General features: G+C 45.4%; 1 protein-coding gene across 1 annotated transcript in view; it reads right to left on the reverse strand.

Moving 5' to 3' along the window:
• Nucleotides 1-250: 250 nt before the first annotated feature.
• The window catches only part of LOC115115523 (roundabout homolog 2-like), a 392,283-nt gene continuing 380,081 nt past the window's right edge, over nucleotides 251-12,452 (reverse strand). The window contains 5 exon segments of the mRNA XM_065000507.1: nucleotides 251-3,450; nucleotides 3,616-3,813; nucleotides 8,896-9,168; nucleotides 11,323-11,481; nucleotides 11,989-12,174. Coding sequence (XP_064856579.1) covers nucleotides 3,449-3,450; nucleotides 3,616-3,813; nucleotides 8,896-9,168; nucleotides 11,323-11,481; nucleotides 11,989-12,174 — 818 coding nt within the window. The 3' untranslated portion in view covers nucleotides 251-3,448.

Consider the following 12,452-nt stretch of genomic DNA (forward strand, 5'->3'; position numbering starts at 1 on the left):
GAGTGAAAGGCAAGGGTTCACATTTGTTTTAATATTTTATTTGTTGGTAGTGATCCAGGTACAAGGAAAGAAAATAACTTTGATTTATCTTAGAGGACATGGGGATGGGACTTGTAAAAGTTTTCTTGTTCTTGGACAAGGACATGCAAGTGAATACAGAAGGTTGTTTACAGGAAAGATATGAGAATGTATAAATTGCATTGGAGAGAGGGTATCACCTCGGCCCGCACTGTAAAGAATGACAACTTCCTATTTTTGCCTTTCTTTAATCCTCTTTTTTTGCAAAAAGGCAACACACAGATCCAACAATACTGAGAAAAGTAACAAAAGAGAGGGAAAGTACTTATCAACCTCCCAAAAAAGAACATTTGTATCTATTGTCGTATCAAGCAAATGAGGAACATATCGCTGTTTGTGTTTAGAAAAGGTTTTAGTTTCTTTTGTTTTGAGATGAGAGGAAGCAGTAGAGTAGATAACATGCAGGACCGAGTGACTCGGGTATCTCTGACAACTAATGACTCAGCATTGCACCTGGAGAGACCATCAAGTCCTTTTGGCCTAGCTCAGGGATGGGCAACTCCAGTCCTCAGGGGGCCTGATTGGTGTCACACTTTTGCCTCAGCCCCCACTAACACACCTGACTCCAATGATCAACCAATCATGTTTCAGTTTTGAATGCAATTATTTTCATCAGCTGCTAGGGATGGGGACAAAGTGTGGCAGCACTCCACCCCTGAGGACTGGAGTTGCCCATCCCCGGGCCTTCTCCAACAGAAAAAAAAGACATTTCTTTTAATATTCCACAAATCTTTATGCATATTTCACAATATACCTTTTTATTATCATTTTAATAAATACAAAACAACAGCACAGTGATTTAAAGGAAAACCATGAGTATTAAAAAGACAAAAACGCATTAGACATTAGAAATATCGATATTAATTTGGTATGTTCTGTTACTGACATCTTGCCTTAAGGTGGATGGACCAGCACTTTAAACTTGAAATTAAAACCACTGGCGAAAATAAATGAAACAGGACAGCATCGTACATAAAAGGGGGATATCTTTCAGCAATGAAACTGGAATGAAATAACTGAGTGGAGATGCATATGAATATATACACATATATACACACATACATGAACACCGCCAGAATGTAAAATAACCTGAGATACTCCTTGCACCTCATTTCCAGAACACTGGCCACTAGGTTGATGATATGATATGACAGTGACATAAACGTGACAGTACAACAGCATATCTGACAACGCCTTCAGTTTCCAGCTCTCCTTTTATCAACATTAAGCACTACTAAAGAAGACACAAAAGAAACACTGAACCAGTAAAATTGTGAACGTTGATTTTGAAAACATTATTAAGCAGTACTTTTAAGTCCATAAAAGGCATACAAAGAAACAGGCTTTAAAAAAAAAGGATAAGAACATTGTTTGAAAAGATACAAATTGAACATCTGAGGCTGAATAGTTCCACGCGGCCGGCAGAAGGAACACGTGTTGTGACAGTTAGGCAGATAGAAAGTAGTGGTCTATGCTGTAGAGACAGAGGCTGTGGGATCTGCTACTGCAGGTGGCTCTTCTCCATTCTGACTGTACTCTACCTGCCTTCCTCTCCACTATCTGATGCATTCTGGGAATTTGAGTCCCAATGGGGAGTCTAGTTAGTGCTCTATTGTATGCTAATCAGAACACAGTACCATACTTCAGGGTAGGGACTGCAGTGCTCCGACTGAAACAGATACAAAACAGGCCACTGTGTTGTTTTCCATGGGATGCCATGGATGTGGAGTACATTGAGTGCTCTAAATTAAGAAAACATAATTTAAAATGGATGACAAAATAAAATGTTGACTTTTGGACAAAAAAAAGGACCTATCCTAAATCTTCTTTCCTGGCAATAGAGAAATCCTTTAGTATCAATATTAGTTATTTCTACAACTGGGTTCAACCCAATCCAGAGTTTATCAAAAGGAAGGGATGATCAAAAGGAAGTCCTTTGTCAGTGTTAGATTATAGATTAGACCTTCTGAACCATGGCTTTGAGGCTCTTCATAGTGTATTTTAAGTGCTGTTGCTTCAGATTATACAAACGGATTATACAAATGATCTTCGGATGAAAACAAAAACTCTAGAATTCAATGGAAAATAGAATCAAAGAAGATGAGATGAAGATAGAATCAAATAAATTGTGTTCAAACGCTGGAATGAAGATGAGGGTCCAGCTAGACGTCCATTGTGGCTGTGTTATGTTCTGAAAACAAGACAATGCTTGGACAGCCTCACAACTGCCAGCTCTAACAAGTCTATATCAGCCCATTGTGGCTGTGTTATGTTCTGAAAACAAGACCATGCTTGGACAGCCTCACAACTGCCAGCTCTAACAAGTCTATATCAGCCCATTGTGGCTGTGTTAAGTTCTGAAAACAAGACAATGCTTGGACAGCCTCACAACTGCCAGCTCTAACAAGTCTATATCAGCCCATTTGTAGGACTATACGGTTTACAATAGAATCAGATTATGTAGGATCGAAGCTAATCCAATAATCAACTCATAGTTAGAGGAGAGACAAGTCATCATCTTGCTCATAGCCTCTGTACACATTGAACAAGCCTCCCCTTTCTGCCTCTTCTCTGGCCCCCTACCTCAAAGACACTAACAAACCCCATCTTCTTTCTGATTAGTCCTAACTTGGGAATGGGCATCCATTTAGTTGCTGTCCATAAGCAGCCCCTCACTCTTTAATATCTCTCTGTACATTAGTATATAATTTCTCATCTCTCTACAGAAACTCCTCTTCAAATGTTGGTCCTTTTCTTCCTGTCAGTAGGAGCTATGCTTTTGTGCTTATCACCAAAAATCACAGTGCAAAAAAACAATAATTAATAATAATAATTATAATAATGAATCAATGATAGCTATTAACAAATGATGGATTATAAAACAATTATTTTATGGCACAACAGCCTATCAATTCAAATATAATACAAATGACTAGATATAACCAAGAGGACGCTAAAACTGAAGTAGGCTTGCATAGCAATGCAACAACAACGTAAAGAATCTATTTACAGGAAACAAGATTCCATTTTTTCCCCAAGTAAGGTTATTTTGAAAATGAGTTTTCTCATATAGACGTTTTAACTGTTTTGTTTAGTTGCTATTGTCTGACTGAAAAAAAATAAAGGTGGGAGGTGAGAAATAATTGAGTTGAGGACAACAACATAGTGGGATGTACCGTATGTAAGTCTGTGTTTATACATCACATTTACAGTTCTGTTATGGTGGTCATCATCGTCATCTTCCTGCTCCTCTCCTCTGATAATACACAAAGAAAGACAAAGTTCATTGCACCAGTCGGGTGAGGCTTCATTCTGATGAGGACGACGAGGCTTTCTCCAGTTCAGTTCAGATCCTACTGCAGGCAGGTCACTCTGTGAGAGAGAGAGAGAGAGAGAGAGAGAGAACAGAGAGAACAGCAATGTCAGGAGAAAGCAATATCTTTGTCAAAATGCTATACATTAAATCAATATAGTTACCTATAGTATCACAACGCCTTTTTGCAATAAGATGGTAAACAAGAATGGTGTAATACGTACATAACTCGCCTGCGTAATGTCCAGGTCCGTTGGTCCCCAGGTAGTCGCTGTGGTCTGTGGCAGCCCGTTGGTGTGGCCCTCGAGGCCCCTCTCTCTTGCGTGGCCCCGTGGAGCCCTTGGAGGAGGCTGTCCCAGAGGAGCTGTGGCCCCCGGGGGAGGGGAACGAGGGTTTACTGTAGGGGGGCAGGCACCCCGCTTCTGGACAAACACACAGAGGGAAACAATTCATATTGTCAATACTAACCCTGATTGTAGTCGGGAAGTTGACACTTTTTTCTTTTAATTTAACCTTTATTTTACCAGGCAGGTCAATTAAGAATACATTCTTATAATACGTGCATTGCAAGAAGAAAAAGGGCTCCTGTGGGGCTGGGGGCAAGGTGAATACATTCTCATTCACTGAAATTACATGGGGAGGGGCAATTAAAGGATAGAGCGTTTTACAACATGGTGGTTTATAGATTCATTATGGGGCTAGGTATGTGTTTGGGCAGGTGCAGGTGGATAGGCGGGGTGGTGGTGGTTGCAGAAGGTGCTACAGTGAGACAGAGAGTCTGTTGGCAGACCTCCCTTCTAATGACATCTGCAGTGTGTTGGTGCCAGCAGGCAGTGTGGGCTCACACATGGGTCCCTCAGCTAACACCCTTTTGAAGGGGAGAAAGGCAACTACAGAGGGGTTAGTGTCTGCTGTGATATACCCTGCTACAGGTCAGTATATTGTAGCTCTGACCTACTGTGACATACCCTGCTACAGGTCAGTATATTGAAGCTCTGACCTACTGTGACATACCCTGCTACAGGTCAGTATATTGTAGCTCTGACCTACTGTGACATACCCTGCTACAGGTCAGTATATTGAAGCTCTGACCTACTGTGATATACCCTGCTACAGGTCAGTATATTGTAGCTCTGACCTACTGTGACATACCCTAATACAGGTCAGTATATTGTAGCTCTGACCGACTGTGACATACCCTGCTACAGGTCAGTATATTGAAGCTCTGACCTACTGTGACATACCCTGCTACAGGTCAGTATATTGTAGCTCTGACCGACTGTGACATACCCTGCTACAGGTCAGTATATTGAAGCTCTGACCTACTGTGACATACCCTGCTACAGGTCAGTATATTGAAGCTCTGACCTACTGTGACATACCCTGCTACAGGTCAGTATATTGTAGCTCTGACCTACTGTGACATACCCTGCTACAGGTCAGTATATTGTAGCTCTGACCTACTGTGACATACCCTGCTACAGGTCAGTATATTGTAGCTCTGACCTACTGTGACATACCCTGCTACAGGTCAGTATATTGTAGCTCTGACCTACTGTGACATACCTTGCTACAGGTCAGTATATTGTAGCTCTGACCTACTGTGACATACCCTGCTACAGGTCAGTATATTGTAGCTCTGACCTGCTGTGACATACCCTGCTACAGGTCAGTATATTGTAGCTCTGACCTATACTGTGACATACCCTGCTACAGGTCAGTATATTGAAGCTCTGACCTACTGTGACATACCCTGCTACAGGTCAGTATATTGTAGCTCTGACCTACTGTGATATACCCTAATACAGGTCAGTATATTGTAGCTCTGACCTACTGTGACATACCCTGCTACAGGTCAGTATATTGTAGCTCTGACCGACTGTGACATACCCTGCTACAGGTCAGTATATTGAAGCTCTGACCTACTGTGACATACCCTACTACAGGTCAGTATATTGAAGCTCTGACCTACTGTGATATACCCTGCTACAGGTCAGTATATTGAAGCTCTGACCTACTGTGACATACCCTGCTGCAGGTCAGTATATTGAAGCTCTGACCTACTGTGACATACCCTGCTGCAGATCAGTATATTGTAGCTCTGACCTACTCTGACATACCCTGCTACAGGTCAGTATATTGAAGCTCTGACCTACTGTGACATACCCTGCTGCAGGTCAGTATATTGTAGCTCTGACCTACTGTGACATACCCTGCTGCAGGTCAGTATATTGTAGCTCTGACCTACTGTGAAACCCCCTGCTACAGGTCAGTATATTGTAGCTCTGACCTACTGTGACATACCCTGCTACAGGTCAGTATATTGAAGCTCTGACCTACTGTGACATACCCTGCTACAGGTCAGTATATTGTAGCTCTGACCTGCTGTGACATACCCTGCTACAGGTCAGTATATTGTAGCTCTGACCTACTGTGACATACCCTGCTACAGGTCAGTATATTGAAGCTCTGACCTACTGTGACATACCCTGCTACAGGTCAGTATATTGTAGCTCTGACCTGCTGTGACATACCCTGCTGCAGGTCAGTATATTGTAGCTCTGACCTGCTGTGACATACCCTGCTACAGGTCAGTATATTGAAGCTCTGACCTACTGTGACATACTGTGACATACCCTGCTACAGGTCAGTATATTGAAGCTCTGACCTACTGTGACATACCCTGCTACAGGTCAGTATATTGAAGCTCTGACCTACTGTGACATACCCTGCTGCAGATCAGTATATTGTAGCTCTGACCTACTCTGACATACCCTGCTACAGGTCAGTATATTGAAGCTCTGACCTACTGTGACATACCCTGCTGCAGGTCAGTATATTGTAGCTCTGACCTACTGTGACATACCCTGCTGCAGGTCAGTATATTGTAGCTCTGACCTACTGTGAAACCCCCTGCTACAGGTCAGTATATTGTAGCTCTGACCTACTGTGACATACCCTGCTACAGGTCAGTATATTGAAGCTCTGACCTACTGTGACATACCCTGCTACAGGTCAGTATATTGTAGCTCTGACCTGCTGTGACATACCCTGCTACAGGTCAGTATATTGTAGCTCTGACCTACTGTGACATACCCTGCTACAGGTCAGTATATTGAAGCTCTGACCTACTGTGACATACCCTGCTACAGGTCAGTATATTGTAGCTCTGACCTGCTGTGACATACCCTGCTACAGGTCAGTATATTGAAGCTCTGACCTACTGTGACATACTGTGACATACCCTGCTACAGGTCAGTATATTGAAGCTCTGACCTACTGTGACATACCCTGCTACAGGTCAGTATATTGAAGCTCTGACCTACTGTGATATACCCTAATACAGGTCAGTATATTGAAGCTCTGACCTACTGTGATATACCCTAATACAGGTCAGTATATTGTAGCTCTGACCTGCTGTGATATACCCTAATACAGGTCAGTATATTGTAGCTCTGACCTACTGTGATATACCCTAATACAGGTCAGTATATTGAAGCTCTGACCTACTGTGACATACCCTGCTACAGGTCAGTATATTGAAGCTCTGACCTACTGTGATATACCCTAATACAGGTCAGTATATTGTAGCTCTGACCTGCTGTGATATACCCTAATACAGGTCAGTATATTGTAGCTCTGACCTACTGTGATATACCCTGCTACAGGTCAGTATATTGTAGCTCTGACCTGCTGTGATATACCCTGCTACAGGTCAGTATATTGTAGCTCTGACCTGCAGTGACATACCCTAATACAGGTCAGTATATTGTAGCTCTGACTTGGTCTCTAGATATAGAGGTCTATAGATATATAGCATCATATCTCATCAAACATCCTCCCACTGCTCTGATAATGACTAACTGGGCTTGTCTTGACCCCTCAGAACTCTGCTGTGTGTCAGTCAACTTGGAGGGCCTTCTGAACACTGCTGTGTATCAGTCAACTTGGAGGGCCTTCTGTACTCCGCTGTGTATCAGTCAACTTGGAGAGCCTTCTGAACTCTGCTGTGTATCAGTCAACTTGGAGGGCCTTCTGTACTCCGCTGTGTATCAGTCAACTTGGAGAGCCTTCTGAACTCTGCTGTGTATCAGTCAACTTGGAGGGCCTTCTGAACTCTGCTGTGTATCAGTCAACTTGGAGGGCCTTCTGTACTCCGCTGTGTATCAGTCAACTTGGAGAGCCTTCTGAACTCTGCTGTGTATCAGTCAACTTGGAGGGCCTTCTGAACTCTGCTGTGTATCAGTCAACTTGGAGGGCATTCTGTACTCGGCTGTGTATCAGTCAACTTGGAGGGCCTTCTGTACTCGGCTGTGTATCAGTCAACTTGGAGAGCCTTCTGTACTCGGCTGTGTATCAGTCAACTTGGAGTACACGTCTTATAGAATCTGATGAGTGTGACGCCTCTCTGTGTCTCCTGGTCTGTCAGTCTGTCATTCTGCCTGCCTCTCTGTTGGTCGTTCTGTCTGTCTGCCTCAGTGTCTGCCTCTCTGTCTGTTTGCTCTGGCACGGACAGGATAGGAACACAGCATGGTGAGGTCTAATGACTCCACACACAGATAGGATAGGAACACAGCATGGTGAGGTCTAATGACTCCACACACAGACAGGATAGGAACACAGCATGGTGAGGTCTAATGACTCCACACACAGACAGGATAGGAATACAGCATGGTGAGGTCTAATGACTCCACACACAGACAGGATAGGAACACAGCATGGTGAGGTCTAATGACTCCACACACAGACAGGATAGGAACACAGCATGGTGAGATCTAATGACTCCACACACAGACAGGATAGGTACACAGCATGGTGAGGTCTAATGACTCCACACACAGACAGATGGGTGGAGTGGTGGAGTAGCCACTGTTTGTCTGAAAGGGGAAAGCTGGGGAATTAGAATGTATCTGTGTGGCTGGGGCCTCCTGCCTGGACTGGGCTGGAGCCGGACACCATTGCTGACAACTACGGGCTGTGTGTGTGTGTGTGTGTGTGTGTGTGTGTGTGTGTGTGTGTGTGTGTGTGTGTGTGTGTGTGTGTGTGTGTGTGTGTGTGTGTGTGTGTGTGTGTGTGTGTGTGTGTGTGTGTAGGGGGGGTTCTGGAAGACAAGTACAAGTGGCAGACAGTGCAATCTGTTCATGGGAGCTGAGTCTCCTCTGAGATTGAACACCAGGGTTTAGTAAAGGCTCTGGTCTGCCAAGGCACCGCAGCCATCAGGACCCTGCTGTCTCACAGTTAAGGGCTCTGGATCTCTCTTTGTACAGCAATGGCTGCTGACCTAACCACAGGTCTACTCGCTCCATACTGTGGTGCGGAATACGAGTTCTATCCTACTGTTCTAAAGTAATGTTCGCTCACATCCAACACACTGCTAAAGTGCAGTGTACAAGAAATTGGCATCTGCAAATTAGAATGAACACCTGCACACTGAATGGAATTTGTCTGAGTCTTTCTGACAATGTGCTGGCATTCTGCTTTGCTTCTACCCTCCAGTCCTGTACCTGTTTTGTGTCCCCTGCGTGGGTCGTCTCCTCGGTCCATGGATGCTAGTCTGTCCTGGGCCTGGTGGTGCCGCTCCAGAGAGGTGCGTGTCTGTCTGTCCATGCAGCTCTTCATCTCCTCCAGCCCAGACAGGGGCATGGCGCCACACATGGGCTGGCGCTCCAGGGACGATGCCTGTCTCTCGGCTGGGGGGCCCATTCCGCCTACACTACGGGCCCCCTGGATATAACCTGGTCCCTGGATGGGCGGGGGGTCAGGGGGAGGAGGTAGGTCTGGGAGGGAGGGAGGCGTGATGTGGTTAAATACAAGGTTACAGTCTGGTGATATATCAGTAATCAGTCAATCAGTATTAATCAGTAATTGCAATGTAGTCCAAGTCCTCATAGATCAGGGCTCTCCAACTCTGTTAGAGCTATCCTGCTGTAGCTTTACTCCAACCCTGTTACTGGAGAGCTCTCCTCCTGTAGCTTTACTCCAACCCTGTTACTGGAGAGCTATCCTCCTGTAGCTTTACTCCAACTCTGTTACTGGAAAGTTATCCTCCTGTAGCTTTACTCCAACCCTGTTACTGGAGAGCTCTCCTCCTGTAGCTTTACTCCAACCCCAGTTGTACAGTAACTATCCTGATTCCGATTTTCAACCTGCTAATTATTACAATCATGTGCTCTAGATTAGGTTTAGAGTAAAAACCTACAGGACGGTATCTCTCCAGGAACAGGGTTGGAGTAAAAACCTACAGGACGGTATCTCTCCAGGAACAGGGTTATAGTGAAAACCTACAGGACGGTATCTCTCCAGGAACAGGGTTGAAGTAAAAACCTACAGGACGGTATCTCTCCAGGAACAGGTTTGGAGTAAAAACCTACAGGACGGTATCTCTCCAGGAACAGGGTTATAGTGAAAACCTACAGGACGGTATCTCTCCAGGAACAGGGTTGAAGTAAAAACCTACAGGACGGTATATCTCCAGGAACAGGTTTGGAGTGAAAACCTACAGGACGGTATCTCTCCAGGAACAGGATTGGAGTTAAAACCTACAGGACGGTATCTCTCCAGGAACAGGATTAGAGTGAAAACCTACAGGACGGTATCTCTCCAGGAACAGGGTTAGAGTAAAAACCTACAGGATGGTATCTCTCCAGGAACAGGGTTGGAGTAAAAACCTACAGGACGGTATCTCTCCAGGAACAGGGTTAGAGTGAAAACCTACAGGACGGTATCTCTCCAGGAACAGGGTTGAAGTAAAAACCTACAGGACAGTATCTCTCCAGGAACAGGATTAGAGTGAAAACCTACAGGACGGTATCTCTCCAGGAACAGGGTTGGAGTAAAAACCTACAGGATGGTATCTCTCCAGGTACAGGGTTGGAGTAAAAACCTACAGGACGGTTTCTCTCCAGGAACAGGGTTAGAGTGAAAACCTACAGGACGGTATCTCTCCAGGAACAGGGTTAGAGTGAAAACCTACAGGAGGATATCTCTCCAGGAACAGGGTTGGAGTAAAAACCTACAGGACGGTATCTCTCCAGGAACAGGGTTGGAGTAAAAACCTACAGGAAGGTATCTCTCCAGGAACAGGGTTGGAGTAAAAACCAACAGGACGGTATCTCTCCAGGAACAGGCTTGGAGTAAAAACCTACAGGACGGTATCTCTCCAGGAACAGGGTTGGAGTAAAAACCTACAGAAAGGTATCTCTCCAGGAACAGGATTAGAGTGAAAACCTACAGGACGGTATCTCTCCAGGAACAGGGTTAGAGTAAAAACCTACAGAACGGTATCTCTCCAGGAACAGGGTTGGAGTAAAAACCTACAGGAAGGTATCTCTCCAGGAACAGGGTTGGAGTAAAAACCAACAGGACGGTATCTCTCCAGGAACAGGGTTGGAGTAAAAACCAACAGGACGGTATCTCTCCAGGAACAGGGTTGGAGTAAAAACCTACAGGACGGTATCTCTCCAGGAACAGGGTTGGAGTAAAAACCTACAGGACGGTATCTCTCCAGGAACAGGGTTGGAGTAAAAACCTACAGGACGGTATCTCTCCAGGAACAGGGTTGGAGTAAAAACCAACAGGATGGTATCTCTCCAGGAACAGGGTTGGAGTAAAAGCCTACAGGAGGGTTCTCTCCAGGAACAGGGTTGGAGTAAAAACCTACAGGACGGTATCTCTCCAGGAACAGGGTTGGAGTTAAAACCTACAGGACGGTATCTCTCCAGGAACAGGGTTGGAGTTAAAACCTACAGGACGGTATCTCTCCAGGAACAGGATTAGAGTGAAAACCTACAGGATGGTATCTCTCCAAGAACAGGGTTGAAGAGCCCTGTTATAGATAATGAGTAAGTTGTGTCAGAGGTAACTCTTTACTAAGACAAAGTTCTGGGAATCTTCTGGTTCAAACACCGTGCCACCCCAGCGTCTTCTCTTACCGTCTGCACTGGCGTCTCTCCTGTGGGGCACCGTGCCCTGTCCCCGGGGCTTGCGGGTGGGCCGGGCAGCCCTCTGGTGGCCCAGGCTATGTGTGCCCACAGTGCTGCCATCTGTAGAGAAGGGACTGCTGGGCCGGGTCCGGTGGGACAGCCCTTTACCTGGAGGAGGAGGAGAGAAGAAGACAGAGAGGCCACTAGGTTAGTGGAGGTACTGAGAGGAACATGGAGAGAGGGGAGTTAAGGAGCATGCCTGGGAAGAGAATGTTGATGTCCAAGCAGGAAGCTCACATGATCCCATGGAAGGTTCAGTTAGTTAATCAGTCAAATGTAAAAAATCCTCAAAATCACACCATTATTTTGACAATGAGAAAGTACAGGCAGTGTTAGAAGCCTGCAAAGAAATCACCAGTGTTCACCCAGATAATTGTCCTCTATCCCAAGTTCGTAGGAGTCAGAGTGCAAAGCTGGAGGAAGGTTAGAGTTGAATCAAGGTTTGTATCCTTTGTTCAGCCACATATTGTAGAGCCATGCAGATTCTCCACCAAAACAGCAGTAGAGGAGAAAACACCAGCCAGCAGATGTCAGGAAGTAGATCAATCTCCTTCTGGGTCATATAGAGGTTCCAGAGAGAACAGGCTGGAGGGGCTCCACTCCTCATATACCAACCTCTCTTGGCCAGGCTGGTGCCCTCCAGGTGGTAGCCTGCCTTGTCAGCGGCTGCCACCAGGGCCTGGGCGAAGCTACAGTGGGTGTAGAGGGATCCATCAGAGGAGCTGCCCACACTGGACCTGTGGCTGGAGTAGTGACGGTCATCTTCCTCTGAGGCTGACCCCCAGCCGTTAACCATGGACCCTGAGGGACACCGCCAGCTAGAGCATCAGAGATGTGCATGTGTGTGTGTTCACAAATCAAGTAACAATTTTTGATATCCAACCGCACCATGTTTATAGCCTCCAGACCCCAACCGAGGAAATTCCACGGACACAAAAGCCCTTGAATGATCTTCCATACTGAACATCTTCACTGTGGCTATAGGTTTCAATGGATTCATGTGCTGTGTAATCTTATAATGAGATTTAATATCAAGTTTCATCTCAGATGGGTTTCTCTGTGCTGGAGGGACTTGTGTT

The sequence above is a fragment of the Oncorhynchus nerka genome, linkage group LG14 (assembly GCF_034236695.1).
Source record: "Oncorhynchus nerka isolate Pitt River linkage group LG14, Oner_Uvic_2.0, whole genome shotgun sequence".
Lineage (NCBI taxonomy): Eukaryota > Metazoa > Chordata > Actinopteri > Salmoniformes > Salmonidae > Oncorhynchus > Oncorhynchus nerka.